General features: G+C 35.2%; 1 protein-coding gene across 1 annotated transcript; it reads left to right on the top strand.

The window, feature by feature from the left end:
• LOC105177114 (GPI transamidase component PIG-S) lies at positions 611-8798 on the top strand. Its single transcript, XM_011100153.2, has 13 exons — positions 611-937; positions 1043-1739; positions 2091-2175; positions 2313-2402; positions 3126-3199; positions 3528-3612; positions 3697-3786; positions 5103-5233; positions 6395-6476; positions 6549-6596; positions 7282-7354; positions 7461-7564; positions 8276-8798. The coding sequence occupies exons 1-13, from the start codon at positions 757-759 to the stop codon at positions 8384-8386; spliced, it is 1851 nt and encodes a 616-aa protein (XP_011098455.1). The 5' UTR covers positions 611-756; the 3' UTR covers positions 8387-8798.

Genomic DNA, 17064 nt, shown 5'->3' with positions numbered 1-17064 from the left:
TTGCTGGAGAAGGAATTGGAGTGGCATTGCAACATGGCTGGACATCCATCATCCTAGACGGTGATTGTGCTCCACTATTCCACAAGCTTCAGTCTACATCCCGAAATGCTTCAGTTGTTGGTTCTTTAATTTCATAGGTTCATCTTTCAATTGCATTTACTCTCTAATTTGTACAACTGGCAACAGGGCAGGGCTGCTCATTCTTTAACACCAATGGCTAATAACCCTGCTGTTGGTTTGCCAGACATTTCCGCTGAATTTATCAACTTGGATACATCATAATATTTTCCCTTTTCTCTAAAAAAAATATTTATAAATACTTTCATATCCAATTTTATACATAAATGGAAAAATTTTAATTTAAGAAGAATGATTCAAATAAGATATTTACTAAAGAATCTAAAATATTAATATTCTTTAATTCAAAAGTTGAGAGATTTAAAACATTTTACTTTATAAAATTTATACAAACAAACCTAAGAGGTATATGAAATTCTTACACACAAAACACAAACTGTGATAGAAATTAACATCATTTTACCTAATTTCAATGTGAAATTTACAGAAAGGTTTATATTGGACAAAATCAAACATATGTCTGTCTACATTTATTATAAATTTTGATTTGAAATGGAAAATATAGTATGGAGTGACAATCCCGCGAAGGACTTTATGTTTAGGGGAAGTTCAAATGTAATAAATTCATTACGAATTTCAGTTAATTTTCTCACTTGAGAAAAGCCCCAGTCCAAGAAAATGGATGCCAACAACTCTCCAAGTCCGCCGGCGACGGCTGATATCTCCGAAGCTCCGCTAACTTCGGCCTCAGAACGCCAAAGGGAGGAACCTGATTTCGACGAGGAAACCATGCGCAAAACCAGACCGGGACTGAAGCGCTTTACTCTCACTCTCACTGTTCTCCTCTCTTTCCTCTTAGGTCATAAATCTTTGCATTCTCCACGCTCCCACGTTTTTTCGACGTTTTGATGGTGTATCCAGATTATTGTTGTTTGCAATTGTGTGAATTCTGTTGCTGGTGCAGGTCTTCCTTTTTTTTTGAAATCAGTAGAAATTTACAGATCACCGCTGCCGTTCCGCGAAATCGATGATTTGTCTGCCGCGGTCGAGTCGAATCCTCTGCATTTTCCTTGCCAATTTCAAGCAGTTTTTGTTGATTTCGGCGTACCTTCGTTTACTGCTAATGAATTGTCAATGTCGATCGAATCTCACATGCAAAACCTCGCTGCAAAAGATTCCACATTTTGCGGCGCTTGTAGTAACAATTCCACTGTTTCTGTAACTCTGGAATCCGGTTCTGATTGTTTATATAGCAACAACGATTTGCAGTGGAAGTGTGGAGGGCTGAATGAGCTGAACAAATTTGAGGGTTCTGGGAAATATGATGATGAGTTATTTGACTACTATTTGAAGTCGCTGTTGGCTGATAATGGTAGTCGAGGTCATGGTGGAAAGGTTTATACTGTGATTGTGGTGAGGAAGGAGGAAATGGAGGAGGTGAGGGCGGTAGTTGGGAAGTATAGGCACGCCTGGATCATGGGTAGGGTTTCAGAGGAGGCTGCAGTGAAGAAGGTGGCAGAGATTTTTGTGAAAGTGTTTGTGAATGGTGGTAAAGAGGAAGGGTGCATCAGTGGGGAGTTTATGCCGGTGGGGGCGGATGGGAGGATTGTGCTTTCCTTCAATTTGCTGAATGCTGATCCACGCGATTGGACTTATGACTGGTATGAAACTTTGCGTGGTCATTCTGTTAACTGCTGGTGGAACTGTCAAATTCCTACAGTTTCTTATTATTATGAGGAACTATGGATCTTGCTCTTAGTTAGGAGGAACTTTTATATGGTTTTTTGATTTACAGTGTCCAGTGTTTTTGCTAGATTTCTTTTAATTCTTCAATGGAGCCTAATGACTTAATATGGTGACTTGCGGAGTTCCGTAAGAAACATTTAGAAGAAAATATGTAATGTTTAGAGGAAAAAGGTTATGGTAGAGGGTCAGTTGGATTAGCTTATGCTTCATTCGTCTGCTTTCTTTCTCTGCTTATACAATGTCCACTAAATTACTTGTTTCTGCAGGGAATTCCAAGAGATAGATGATAATCTCTTGGCTCCTATAATTGATGCTTTGAAGCCTCTAGCAGATGTTAGAGTGGAGAGTCAGGTAGCTCTTTTGCCTTTGTTTTCGCCATATTGTGTTTCATAGTGTTTTCAGGAAAAGCTCATGGTAAGTTCTTCTACCTGTTGAAATCCTAGGTCATTTTTCGTTAACATATTATATCATTTTTGGTGAACACATAGGTTTTATACCACACTCCGAAGTCTTCATTTTCCTATTGGGATGACACGCTTGGCAGCTATATTTTCACGAGAAACGATCTTCCTTTCTTTGTACGTTCTCTCAACAACCTCCTTTTTCTTGAAAACTTCCAGTGACTGAATGCTTTGGCAATAATAGCCAGAAATGGCATGTTAAGGAAAAAGTTAAGGTGCTTTCAGACAATTTCTTTATCTGCAAACAATGCATTGAGATATGTGTTATTTACATGCCTTATATATCAACATGACTATACCCTTTTTCTTTTATCCACTAATAATTAAGGAGTCAGCTGATGGTGCTTGGAATATGCCTAGATTCTCCTATAATTTTCTTTTTCTTTTCTCAATTCCCTGAATGTTTTTACCACTAGAAGTGGGAAACGACATAGTATTTTCAATGCTACAATAGAAGTCCATTACAAACCTGGTGCTAACAGAATGACATTTAAACTTTAGCAGTGGGAAAAAATGGATCCTAATAGCGAGCATGGGCCATAAAATAGTATGGAATTTCATTTATCATTGATTTTCTAAGGAATGCTATTATGTTTTTAGTAATTACTAATTAACATAGTATTGCTCTTTCTTTTGAAAAATATCTTAATCATTGTAGTTTAACTAGCTCCTCTGTCAATTGTGCATCTTTCTCTGGTGTTTTCATTCCATGTCATGATCACCATGAATTTTTTCTTATTCTCATTCTGCTTTTGAAAGGGTCAGTTAAGCAATCCACTAACTTATCATCAAATGCTTTTACATATCGCTTGAAGTTTCTTATTTGTCTAAATGGCATAGGTAAACTCAAATGAGTGGCATTTGGATACATCAGTTGCTGCAGGAGGGCGTTCGAAGATCCTCCATTTTGTGGTGTATAATCTTTAACTCATTATGCTTTCTATTGTTAAATGTACAGACGGAATTATGTAAAATTTCCCTTGACAATTTTATCTGCGGTTTGCAATCTTGAAATACTTTAGTCAGATGTAATGGAGTGAGAACGTGAATGGCATAATGCTACAAAGTGACATAATAACTGTAATTTATTTGGAAAGAGCTCCTTTAGAAGTCATATCATTCTTGGCATCTCATTGAGTTGTTTAATCTGATTGATTTCAATATCAATTATATTTCTGTGATCCACTCTTAGAAATTATTGACCATGATTGCCTTTTCTTTTGCTTCTATGCATTGTGCCAGATATGTGCCATCTGCAACAGAGTGTCCACTTCTGCTGCAGCTTCCAAATGGAGCAATTTCAAAGACAAATGGTTTTATATCTCCAGTGAGTTATTTACTTTTATATTGTGGTTTCTGTTCTGTGTTGTTCCCTCCAAATCTAATGTTTATTCATATGTCAAATTTTTAGATGTGGGGAAGTGTTGTTGTTTGGAACCCTTCAGCTTGTTTGAAAGATACAGAAATGGAGCCTCATGTGAGGCATAAGATTTCTCCTGAGGTCAGTTTCTTTTGTTAGTGAAAAAATAAAAGGTCATTTACTTTAACTCCACAGTTTCATTGTATCCTTAAGCTCAATATTTCCTTTTTATGTTTTGTTACTTTCTAGGACATCATATAAAATGTCAGATGATACATGTTCTGCATCTGTGTGCATGTGCTTCTAGGTCTGCTTTTTTGGCTTACGAAATAAATTTTACTTATTTTCATGCACTGGACGTGTTGCATATATCCGAGGTAGTCAGGTTTGTGTTCACCTAAATTTTTTTGTGTGTGATCTGTGTAAAACCATAGTTTATGGGTAGAAGTCAAAATGTATTTTTGGGTTGATATCATGTGTATTTTCATGAAATGGATGAAAATTTGCCCATGAGAGGTGTAGTAATATCTGAATTCTTATTTTTGCCAATCTATGTGGAATGCATTCATTTCCTTGCCAGAGAACTTTAAATCAATTATGGAAAGTAGGAATCAGGATAAACTTGGTTCATCTAAGAAATTATCTAGTGATGTCAGTTAAAATTTACATTTTGATTTCACAGGCAACAATAGCATTTCTTTGGCTGGAAAATGTTTATCTCGGATTTCATTATCATGGAGAATATAGAACCCTAAGCTTTGTGTATCTGTATGTTATCATGAGTTCCTTATACTAACAGCTACTATGCATGGTAAAGGGCTTACAGATGTGAATCTATGATTCTGCTTCCCTTCCTTCAACTGTGATTTCAATATAAAATGTTGCTTGGCTTCCTGGATCATTCTCATACACCTTTGACTCTATATCGTATATTTACTCTAGTGAAGTAGCATTCTCAGTTTTCCTTGCCTCGCCAATGAGTAACTGTTGGAACTAAATAAACTTTGCTGGTTAAGACATACGAGCTTTGATAGTTGATTCCAGATGAACCTGCTAGCAAACCAGCTACATGCTTGGAAAAGTTGCTCATTTTATTCATATTTGTTACTTATCCTTGCTTGGTTTTCGTCCATGAACATAGTGCTAATGTTTTACCATTTTTTTTTTCAATTCATGCTCGTCATTGTCTCATCTTCTTTTGTGAAGAATAAATAAATATGAACAAGTTAACCTTAACATATATTGACTGGTTTGCTAATGTTGCCATCTTGTTCTAAGTTCTCATGTGATTGTGCTAATGTTTAATTTTGTGTTATTTATCCTTCCTTGTTTCTATTTTTATGTTTTGTCAAGAACTAGTAAATGTTGACAGCTTAATGTGGACTGGCTAGTCTGCTGGTGTTATTAGCTCAAATACAAAGGCTTTACCTTGAGCTCAATATACTCATTGTGAACAGGACTTGAAGAAAATTTTTGAAGTCTTCCTCGGCCAGTTGCGACAACTCTTTGGTCTGAAGTCCAAAGGTCTTCTTGGTGATGCATCAGGCACTTTACGACTATTGACTAGTGAAGCTGGCTTCACAGAATGGTGAGACAACAAGCTGAGTGACACATAACATGTCAATTGACATGTGCAGTTATGCACAAGATATTGTTTGTTCTTTGCTAGTTGTAAAATGTGCCATTGCATGCTTACATCATTACTCAAGAAGATTTCATGATATTATCCCAAATGCCACTAAGAACTGTGTTTTTTTTCTTTTTTCTGCTTATGCTTCTATCTAAAGGTATTGAATGGCCTTTTCGGCAGTTTACATGTCCTCATAGTAAATATCAGTTTATCCTTTTGATTTTTACAACTAAAGCTATAGCTAAAACTTTCTTTGCTAATTATAACCGTTTATCTGTTCTTATTTCTGCTATGTAAAGACTCCTGAGAATATATAGTTTATCTTTGAGGTAGTGAATGTGAGTTACTAATAGATTAATTGACCAATAAGCACAAAAATCATAGAAGATCCTTCCAGGCTCATACGCTGTTCAGTTCTCATTTGGGAAAAGAAGATATTCTTTTCTTTGCTATGCTGTTGTTTTGCCTCTTTTAGATAATCTATCTTCCCTTCTTTTCTTGCTATTGCATCTTCTCTGCCCACAGTATGGTGCTTGGTTTCGATTCTATGCATTCACGTTTCTTATTGTCATTTTCTTCTCTTGCCTACTCACTGCTGGATGCCTATCTGAAAACTTCAACCATTACTACTACTTATGGTTTACACAAAAGAACGAAAATTGCTTGATGTTACTGCAATATGATACAACAGACTATATTGGTGGTCATTAGGTGCAATGGCGGTATATTTAATTTCTGAACCTATATGGATGATTGTGGGTGGTGATAACAGGCTGTAGTAGTGGTGGACATGGGACTTGTTGATATTCACAGTGTTTCCGAAGAACTTATAGTATTTTAGGAAAACCATTTGCTGAAACTGGTTATAAGTTTTCATATATTTTAATTTAATATATAAACTATTTTCTCTGCAGTGAACCGCGCAATTGAACACTAGAAGCCAAAAGAACAGTATTTAAGCTAGTTTGGTGGAAAAATAAGCTAAATAAACACCTAAGCTATGGGTGATTTGTTGAAATTGTGTTTATTGTTGCACTATGTTCTTTAGACAAATATCTGTGCAGGATGTTCAATTTCATTGTCTACTTGGAAAGTGATGGTATGTTCTCTACTTTACAGGGAATTGGATGTGTTGTCTCGCCAGCATACATGTTTTAATCTTCTTCAATGTGCCACAACTCTTGGATCACTTTCTCGACTTGTATGCCATCAGTTTTTATTGATTTGTTACGTTAATTTTATGTCCTTGTCTATAACTAAGATATATTTGCAGGTCCAGTCGCTTCCAAGAATGATAATTAAGGATGAAATAGGAAAACAGGTGAATAATCCTTACATGTTGTGAACATAACTAGGCCTCTTCTCAATTTCCAGTATAGTAAAAGATGAATTTGTGCTTTTATTTAAATGCTGATAGGTTTTTGTGGTTTGCTTGATGTAAAATTTATCTACGAAATGAACTCTGCATAGGGCTGTTTATTTTATGTTTTCATATATGAGATGCTTCTCTTTCAGTCTTTGCTTCTGGTATATTATCATATTGACTAGTATTTCACGTAACTCAATCTTCCTTTCTAATGAGAAGTTCAAGTTTCACCTCTTTATCATCTCTCTCAAGGGACAGTTTCACTCTTCTGTTTGGCCTGCTGATTATACTGCTTTCTGAGTGGCTAATGGTTAATATTGATGGTTGAAGGAAAAATATGTATTCTTTCTGGAACTCCTTACGGGTAGAATTGAAAGTTTAACTTGAAAGAGTTAGTTATGTTTCCTTTAATACTAGGCTAAATTTGCACCACACTTTTTCACCATCTCTGGTGAAAGAATTGTGTTAGGATTCTTTCCTTCTTCCAACTGGACATGGTGTTATTCGTTCTATGTTTATATCTAGGTATGTGTTTTATAGATCTCATTTGTTTATAAATTCTCCAGTAGCTTGCCAGTTTTATTTTGGTTGTGGCAGTAAAAAATCTGCAAATATTTATTGTTTCAACATAATTGAGCAGGTGAAGTATTCTCTTGAATCAGCAAAATTGGCTCTAAGCAATGTTTCTGGTGGAGTTTATGATGCTTCTGCTGGTATGCTTATCTAATTAATGATTAACTTGTGGCTGCGAGGAAACAAGTTTTCTATGTTGCATTGCATAAATATGCTAACACATCACATTACTATCTTTTTTGATAGTGTCCTCAAGACAAGCTAGATCTTTTGCTGAGGATGCCTTTTATCACCCTTCTATGATGTCTGTGAGCTACTACTCATTTGAGCACTGCTTTGCTGTCTATTCGGTTCGTTTCTTGACATTGACTTCTATATTTTGACGCTGGGATAAGTTCATTTTATGGTTCAATAGAATAGGATGAAAAATGACTCACTGGTTGATTAATGTCAATACGATTTTAGACTCATTAGTTACTAAATCCTCATTTTAGTGTATTTGGAAATCCTTGCTTTTTCATAAGATAATCCTCAACTGCTCCAAGGGAGGTCTTACCAATGGCCATACAGGAAGCCCCAATAGCAACCTAATTGATTGAGACCACGATCACTCTGAGGGATTAATGTATCACGTGACAACATCTGGGTGAAAAGTCCTCCAAGAATAAGCTATCTAAAAGATTCTACTGTTGTGGATACCCCCTAAATTTTGATTGCTTGACAAGTACCAATATCTGAAATATTACATAGTCAAGCTTACTGCTACTTTGAATAACTGTGTACAAAATAGGACCGGAGTGCAAGTATAAAGCCAAAAAGTTATGTTTTGATGCATTCTTAGAAAATACTATGTACTCTGGTGCATATCTGTCAGAATTAAACCGGTAGTTCTGAGAAGAGAAGGGAAACCAATGCAGAAACAGCATACTTTGATTTCTTTATTATAGATGAATTTTCCCTCACGATGGTCCTAATTAACAGGTTCTGCATGGATGTGTAAGTTGAACTACATGATATTTTACTGTGCTATAATGAGCTAAACAAACTATCTTCTTTGACAGCCCTTCTTTCTGCCGGTTTCACTGCACGTGCTTCTGGCAGCCCTCCGAGAACGGAAAAGATACAAGCAGGAAAGCAGGAAGTACAATGCATGGAAAGCCAAAACAATGTAATATCAGTTTACTGAACCGCAAGTCTCAAAACAACCCACAAGACATTAAATAGCAGATGGACAGTTTTTTCTTGCGTAAGTTACAGGACGCAATGTGTGGATGCCCGTTCTTACATTCCCATCTGAGACTGCCATCCTCAGAAGTTTCTCGAGCAGATACCATCTGAAGCCCACACTAACAGAACAGGTCAATGCAAAACCCACACTTGTTTCATCACTTGCACTTTGTTGTTGTACTGAAAGCGTAAACCAATTACTGGTCTCACGCCTCGTACTATAGAATTGTACGCTAAATTTGCATGTTTGTGTATGAGTTGAACGGATGAATACACTTACTGATTGCTGAACCTGAGCAATGAGTAGAGAGAATAGATGATTTTCAGTTAATGTACTTGTATATTGAGCAAGCCATACATAGACACTGCAGATATCCAGAGTCTATTAGCAATCGATGCGAAGTATCCGCTGTGCAATGGGAAAATATGTTGGCATAAAAAACATGCAGGTTTTAGTTCATAACCCATAAGAAGACGTTTATGTGTGGATAATTAGGCAGACGTCCCTCAATATCTAACATATTATAGAGAATCTTTTAATTTTGAAAAAAGTTATAGTGCCAGCTTCTACTGTAATACATAATAATTTATGTAACTTTTTTTTGGGTATAATCTTAATGCAAGAAAAATCATACTTTTTTAAGAAACAGAAGTAATTTGCGGGACAATGTCCCGTTATGTTCATTGTTTGTTACTGTAATATGATCATCAAGGTGAAGTAATATTTACTGAGAATGTAAGAACCTTCTCAAGATATTTGACAACAATTATCAAACCATAACTAAAAAAATCACCAAATCAAAATAAATTAAATAAACATATTTATTTTATTTTAATGTATTTTTATATTGTAAAGTATATAATGCATATACTTCTAAATTTTCGTATGCATTACTTATCCATATATATATATATATATATATATATTTGTATGTTTTTTTGTGTGCTTGTTGTGTATGTATATAATTATCTTGATCCAAATTTATATGAATTGAAATTTACTTGACCAAAAAAATGCATATGTTGCATGTAGAAAAATATAATTTTTATAATATAAATAATAAATAAAGTAGAGAATAGTCCTTTTATTTTTAATTGTATTCTTCTACTTTGTAAAATAAAAGGAACACACGTGCTTCTCACTGGTATATAAAAATATATAAATGAGATTAATTAGTTAATTAATTCTTGATTACTGATAATTTTTTTTATATTTTTTATGCCATTGATAAATACAAGAACTTAAAATAGAAGATATCATTATTTTATTACAATCTGTTTTCATAATTATCTTTGATGCGTTCAAAAAACATACGGGTCCAATGGATATGGACTGTGCTTAAAGTTTGAGCCGAAACGAATGCAAATCCTGAAGGGGGACCTGCAAAAAAGATGTTAGCGCTCCAACATCCAAGTTAGTATTAGATTTAGGAGAAAAATAATCGTAAGAAATAAAATGTAATGAGAAGTCGTGATAGAGTAAACAATTTCATGAGAGAAATCGTGCTAAGAGTGCAATTTGAATGCTAAACCAAGAAGGGAGAGTGGTTTTCAGATTCTGGAGGGAGTCCTTGTAGAGGGATTGAAGGTGTCCCTATCGGAGAACTGAAGGTGTTCCTGTTGGAGGATTGAAGAAGGTGTCCTGTTGGAGAACTAAAGGCGTCCCTGTTGAGGGGTGCTAAAATGAGAAATTGAAATAAAAATAAGAATTTTGTGAGTAAAATATGACAAAAATACGAGTTGAGAGTTGCAACGAAGTAACAAGATAATTTTCAACTTCTTGAAGTGGGGTTGTCTGTTGGGAGGATGCTGCCTGTATTTGTGAGCTGCATTTCCAAAAAAGAAAGCAAAAATATCGGGATAAAGCACGATCTTATCTCCTTCTTGACTTGAGCAGCACGTCTTTAGTTGGGGGAGGATTCATTTTACATGAAGGCTCCTACTTTTGCAAGAAGTCATTTCTAGGTCAAGGAGTCCAACTTCTTGGAGGCGCTTCTCTTTTTCTGGGCTAGGCTTGGAAGGTGGGTTTAAGGTCCGGTAGGCCTTGTACCAGGCGTCTTTTTTGGGCTGAATTGGGTTTCCCTCTTGGGCTGAGCCTAATAATTTTTTAACAGGCCGTCCTCATGATGTGGGCTTCCTACGATATTATGGGCCTCTCGTTTCTTTCTTCTTTTTGGATCGTTTGGGCCTTTTTGGGCCAACCTATTTTTATGCACATCAATTTTATTTTATTTTAAATAATATTTATTTAATATTTATATATTAATATGCTTAGTTTAATTTATAATTTAATTCAAAATAAGGACTTTTTCCACAATCTTATTTAAAGAAATTGGTAAGTTTTTTATATTTTTTGTGTTTTTCTATAATAAATATATAAGCATGTATATTTTACATATGGTAATTTATATATCTTATTTTTATATTTTTCCTAACTATTACTATAGAAAAATACCTTTATTATAACAAATAATTATTAAAAAGTATAAGTTGTCATAAAATACTAATATTATTGTACAAATAATTGACTATATACTAAAAATCGCAAAAACTGCTCCAACCCAATTAGATTGCAAAGTGTAGTTTTGATGATTGTCGAATTGAGCTTGGCTAAGCTTTTCAAAAATCGAAAATATTGAATTGGGCAAAAAAATTACCTAACCCGTTCCGCCTACAGTCCTAAAAAAAATTATGAATTGTTCAATAGGTCTTTTAAATTTTTTGTCTTATACATTGCAGTTTTATTAATACATTTATTACTAATAAGATTGTAATAAATATTATGAAAAAATAGCTATTAATTATGTTATTTAATAAGTTATAAATTGAGATATAAAAAAAATCCATTTCACATCTAAAATTTAAATGAACCACCTATTTTTATTTTTACAATATTTATGTAGTTATCATAAATTTGTTCAATGTCTTCTGAGAGTAAAATAAACTAATTTGCTTATAAACAAAGTAATTAATTAATTAATAAGTAAAGTTCACTATTTTCTATGTTCTTCAAGCGAATAGATACAATCTATTCGATTAAGTTGTTGTCCTAAATCACATGATATCAACGTGTTCAACCAATTGGTGGGCCAAATCGAGGCTAACTGTGAAAGTATTTATGAGATTATCACAGAGTCAACACAAACATAGAATAGGCTGATCAAAATGCAACGTCAAATAAGAATGTCCCGACCACATCCCACAAATAAAGGAGAAGTCATATAAAAAAGTGTACTATTTCAGTTGAACATGACAATGTTGGGGTGGATATAACTTTTTCTTCTACCGTATATACACCTTAACATTTACATTAAGATTGTTGCGTGCCTCAACTGTTATAAGAAGGTGATTGATTTCAATCAGCTCCATTTCAAGCCATACAGAAACTTATTCTGCACGTGTTGATCTCGACTTTGGCCTTGACATTAATCAAATATATGCACTAATATATAACATTTCACCAATTCCATTTCCATCATTTAGTGCATATCTTTATTGTGTGTAGTCTAATTTTACAACATCATCAAGTCAGTTGCACATTAATATCGGTAATAATGATAATGAACAAAATGAGCCAACACAAAATGTGCATGAGAAAATAAGACCTCGACACTAATGCCACTGAAACAATTGTGGTGCGGGGCAATCATTTTTAACAATTGTAATTATAATAGTGTAATTATTGTAATTTTTTTATTAATATCTTTTTAAAATTTATTATGAATTATAATTAGTTAAATGTTCAAATTTATAATTATTAATTAATTAAATATAATGATTAATAACCAAAATTTTGAAATTTAAGAAAAAATAAAGGAAGCTGCAATGGCATCCTTTTTTTGAATTATTTAAATAATTAAACCTTAAAATCACTAATTATATTATGTAAATGGGAGTGAAGTGTAATAATCAATAGAGGGGGGGGGGGGGGGGGAGAGAGAGAGAGAGAGAGTATATATTGTGGTCTTATTCAAAATCAAAACGAGTCCCAACCTTTCAGTTCGCATCTCCCTCTCTTGGCTTCAAACTTTGAGGTGAGAGAGGAAGAAAGCAGGAAATACGAAGAGCTCCCGAATGGAGAAAATCGGAGAAGATCGGCAGATGGAGGAACTCAAGTGTCAGACTGCAATTCGGTGCGCAAAAGCTGCGGTTCTTCTGTCGACCTTGAGAAATGCCACAAATAATTCAACTACTAATATTCCCCAACCCCAGGTTTATGCACAGTTATGCGTTTGAATTTTCATTGCCTTAGGATAATTTTTTTTCTAGTGAAATTTGTTGATTAATTCGATTTTTGATTCTATGGGTTTTTGGTTTTGAGTGAATAGTTTGACCTATAGAAATGCACCTGGCTTGAAGTGTAGTTTACTATAATCTGTGCTGAGTGTTGGATTTTCTTATAATCTTTGCGCCCATCCTCCCATTTCCTCACTCTCACACAATTATGGCGGTGATATTTGGTGATACTATTGTTCTTTTTCCTTTTTCCTTCTTCTGAATAACCGGTGCTGAGAACTGTTGATTAATTGGTTGATATGTGCGATTGTTGATTCATAGATTGAGTTAATGGGTATATATTTGAGTTTGAGTTCAAATGTTTTATGCGTTCATCAACACACCACGACACAAAGAAAGAGATGATCAGAGTTGATTTGGTTAAAACAGGCATGGGTCTTGTTGGTTTCAGGATGAAGAGAAAATTGAGATGCTGAAGATAGAGTTAGTGAAGGAGAAGCAGAAGCTCAAGAAATTGAGGCTTTGGATTGGAACATTGCTGCTTCCTTACTTTCTAACTGTTCTAATATTTCCCCTCGTTCTCAACTATCTCTGATTCTTGCTTTCGAAACTGGCTACATTTATTAGTAACCCAATTCTTGGTATTATCGTGCACTGTCTAGGCTATCACGTTACTGGTTCTCCATTGATCAGATATAGAAAGTCTTCCCTTGTGTTAATTTCAGATGTAACAGGAAAAATGTGAGGGGTGAAGGTTTCATAGATCAGTTCTGGTGCTTTAATGGAACATGAATCTTAAGAATTTTAAAGGCTGTGAAAATGTCGATCTTAAGGAGCTGCCACTTTGGTTGATTTCATGCACTCTCAGTTGTTTTTGCACTAAACTGAAGATGATCTCTCATTTTGATTCATATTTGAGCAGTCATATGATGACAAATTTCTGGTTATATTCTCTTTTCCTATTGCACATACTTATGATATGGATTTGCAAGTTTTATGTGAGATATTTGGTTGCCAAATGTTGCTGTTCATTAGTTGGTAGAGTTTACAGATAATCTTGTGTCCTTTACAACATGATGCCCAAATACTGCCTAGGATATGTGAAAGTGTAAAAAATCTTCATGAAAAAAGATTTAACAAATTACTTCATAAATCATAAAAAATGAAGCATAGGAGGTAATTTGCTTCATTTTCCAAAACATAGAGGATAATTTGTTAATTCTTATTTTACAGGATTTTTTACTCATTTCTATATATCATATGGGATAAATTGCATTTTTCTCTGCCCAAATGTTTTGTCTATCAGGATAGATGTTTTACATATATGATACCAAGTTTTATTAGACCACTAGAAATTGATGAAGTGGTAGCTTGTCAATGATGTCATCTGGTGTGCCTTTGCTGGTAATATGCCTTACACATGACACTGCAACTACCAAACTGTTTCTCTAGTGCATAGTTGCATTTTTGCATTCATAAAATCATCTATTGGTGATTAATGGGATTAGGCTTGTCAATGTGGGTATCGTCTTATTTGGATTCAAATCCAATAAATATTTATGATAACTTTTTCATATTCTATTCTATAAAATTCTCATAGTCTTATTTAAATTATACCCAAAAGAATTAGGTAGAGTTTAGATTTTATTCAAGCCATCTATTTTAATTCTTTTACGATATGTTTAAAAAAATATAAGTTCTTAAATTTTAAGTTGACATTCGAGTCAACTTAGTAGTAGATTTTCATGACCTGTCAGTCGATAAAATAAAACTAACTAATTGAATTTCAATAAGTGCAAATTGATCATAATTAAATTTTAAATAATAAACTTGATTTTGTCCAAATGATGGACTGGTATTAATAAAATTTTAAATAAGGATCTTAAACTTATTGAAATAATGGGCAAATAATAATAATTAGTTATGAAATTGGACAAGTTCTAAATAAGAATGAAGAAGTAAGTGTTGGTAAAAATAAATGAAATTAAGTATAATATATCTGACTTTCATTTAAATCTCTTTAGTATTATTTCAAATTGCATTTGCATTCAAATTTTAATTTCGATATTTTAATAATTTGAGTTTAAATAATTTTTATTTATTTTATATATTACTCAAATCTATCTATATTAATTTTCGTTCGTATTTTTTTATTTTCTAAAATGTCAAGTTAAGTTTTGTTTAATTTGATAATAAAATTAATTTTAAATAATTACGAAATCAATATAAAAAAACTCTTGCCTACTTAATCAAAATTTCAATGCGTAATCAATATAAATAAAATATGTAATAAAATGATATATATTATAAATATTAAATGAATTTAGTTGATTGATTTACTAAAATTTTAATAATTCAATAATTTTAAATTAATGGATTAATGAACATCTTTTGACATTACATCATATCGACCCATAGGTATTTTAGGGTACTAGCCATTATCTATGAAAGAAATTGTTTCGTCCAGCAACCATGTTACATTCAAATTTTATCCCCACAAACTATCTCCTTCCTGGGAGGAGCATCGGTAGTAAGTAGTGAAGGGGGTAGGAGGAGCTGCATCACTAACCTAGGGAGGCCTTTCTTCCTTTCCTTCAAAGGCACCAGCTCCCTGTAGATCCCCGGCTGTGGCATCAATTGCGGCTTCGTTTGGGAGACTCCTTACTTTTGCCTCAGCCTCCCCCAACAGATTGTCCAAATCTCCTTTTGCAAAGTGTTGCGAGAAATCAAAATAAAGCCAGAAAGAAGTATGAATAGGTAGTCGAGAAAACTAACCTGAGGTGGTGGGATAACTCGCTCTCCTTGAACGAAGGGTTCAACAAAGGGGTCAGATTCATTATATAAAGCGGTGGCAAGATCAAGGAAAGAATGCTCCTCTCCTATGGGGTTATCCTTGAGCTTGAAACCGTTCTTTGCAGGCCATGAAGTTGTACTCAAAGAAGGGCCCCGCTATCCTAGCTATCTCTTGCTGATACTCCACAGACCCCTTGAACTCTTTCAAACGGCTCTTCCAATACGCCTCCAGGTAGTTCCTACTCTCCTTAAAGTGGGGGAAGTCCATCACCGCCTTCTCCACCGCTTTCTTCAGCGCTCTTATAGCTGGCCATCTCCTTCTTCATCTATTTCACCTCCCTCTCCGACTGCTGACAGCTGCCCATCACCTCCTTCTTGGTCTCCATCAGCTTAGCATTTTCGCTTCCTAGACACTCCAAGCTATCCTCTAATTTGCGCTTTTGGGTGTCATTCGAGGGGACAGGAGGGGTCCCTAGAGATCTAGAGGAGAGTTCTTCATAAATTGAGGCGGTCAACGTGAAGTTGTTAGAAGAAGGTACACAGACAGAACCACAAAGTATAAATAGAGAGGAGACAAAAAGCTGCTTGTCCCTAGGAAACAAGGACTCCCTCCTCAAGTCCGACACCAGGGAAGCTGTCCCCTTATCTTGAGGAGGGGCCTCGAAAATTCATTGTTTGGAATAGACCAAGCATGGGGAGGAAGGACAAAGAAATAAACTGATTTTTTAATATTTTGGAGCGTGGGGGAGGTGCAAAAAGGATACGCATGGGCAGGGAACGAAGCTGAAGAACCCCATTTTGGCCTTCTTAAGGCGATAGCAGTTAGCAAAAACATGGGCGGTTACAAGGTAACCATGGAAACGAAGGACCATGAAGAACCTGTCCAAATTTTTAAAAGAACTCGGAACCAACTGGTTTAAAGGGACTTGAAAAATACGAGCAACCTTCAAATAATAAAGGGAAATAGGGATGCGGAGACCTGACCTTAGTTGCAGGAGAAGGGGTATACACAACATACTCGGATGGAACATGACACTCCTGGAGGATTTGATCTATGGAGGAGGTCCGAAGGATGGAAGGCCCCTAGTCTGTTGATGACTGGGGAACCCTCTCCCCCTTTTCCCCCTCCGTAGGAGGAACTACCCCGAGAGGGGACCTGGAGGGCTCGCTTGCAGAAGAGGACTCCGACGTCTCAACCTCCTTAGTGGAGGTTTTACCCTCTCCTCCTCCAGGAAAGAGCCCTCCCCTTCATTCTCTTCCTCCTCCTCATTTGTGTCCTCATCTATTAAGCGGAGGACGGCGGTGGTGGCCTGCCTTAAGCTCCTCCTCAGGCCCCTCTCAAAACGAGGCGGTACATGATCTCTCTCTTGGAGGTGGCCTCTGATGGAATATCGCTTAGGAAGGTTTTCTTAAGAAAATGCACTGACGCGCTAGAAGAAGACATCTTGCAAAAGGAATGAGGAAACTTTGAAAGAAAAAGAGGAGAAACAAAAGAGGATGAAGGCTGGAGGAAAATCCCAATGCTTTTAAGAAGAACCTTTTGAGGAAGGAGGAGAGATCTAAAGGGAGCTGGTAGAAGGATTTTTAACCCACG

The sequence above is a fragment of the Sesamum indicum genome, linkage group LG2, assembly GCF_000512975.1.
Source record: "Sesamum indicum cultivar Zhongzhi No. 13 linkage group LG2, S_indicum_v1.0, whole genome shotgun sequence".
NCBI classification, from domain to species: Eukaryota; Viridiplantae; Streptophyta; class Magnoliopsida; order Lamiales; family Pedaliaceae; genus Sesamum; species Sesamum indicum.
This window is presented reverse-complemented; position numbering and strand designations above follow the sequence as displayed.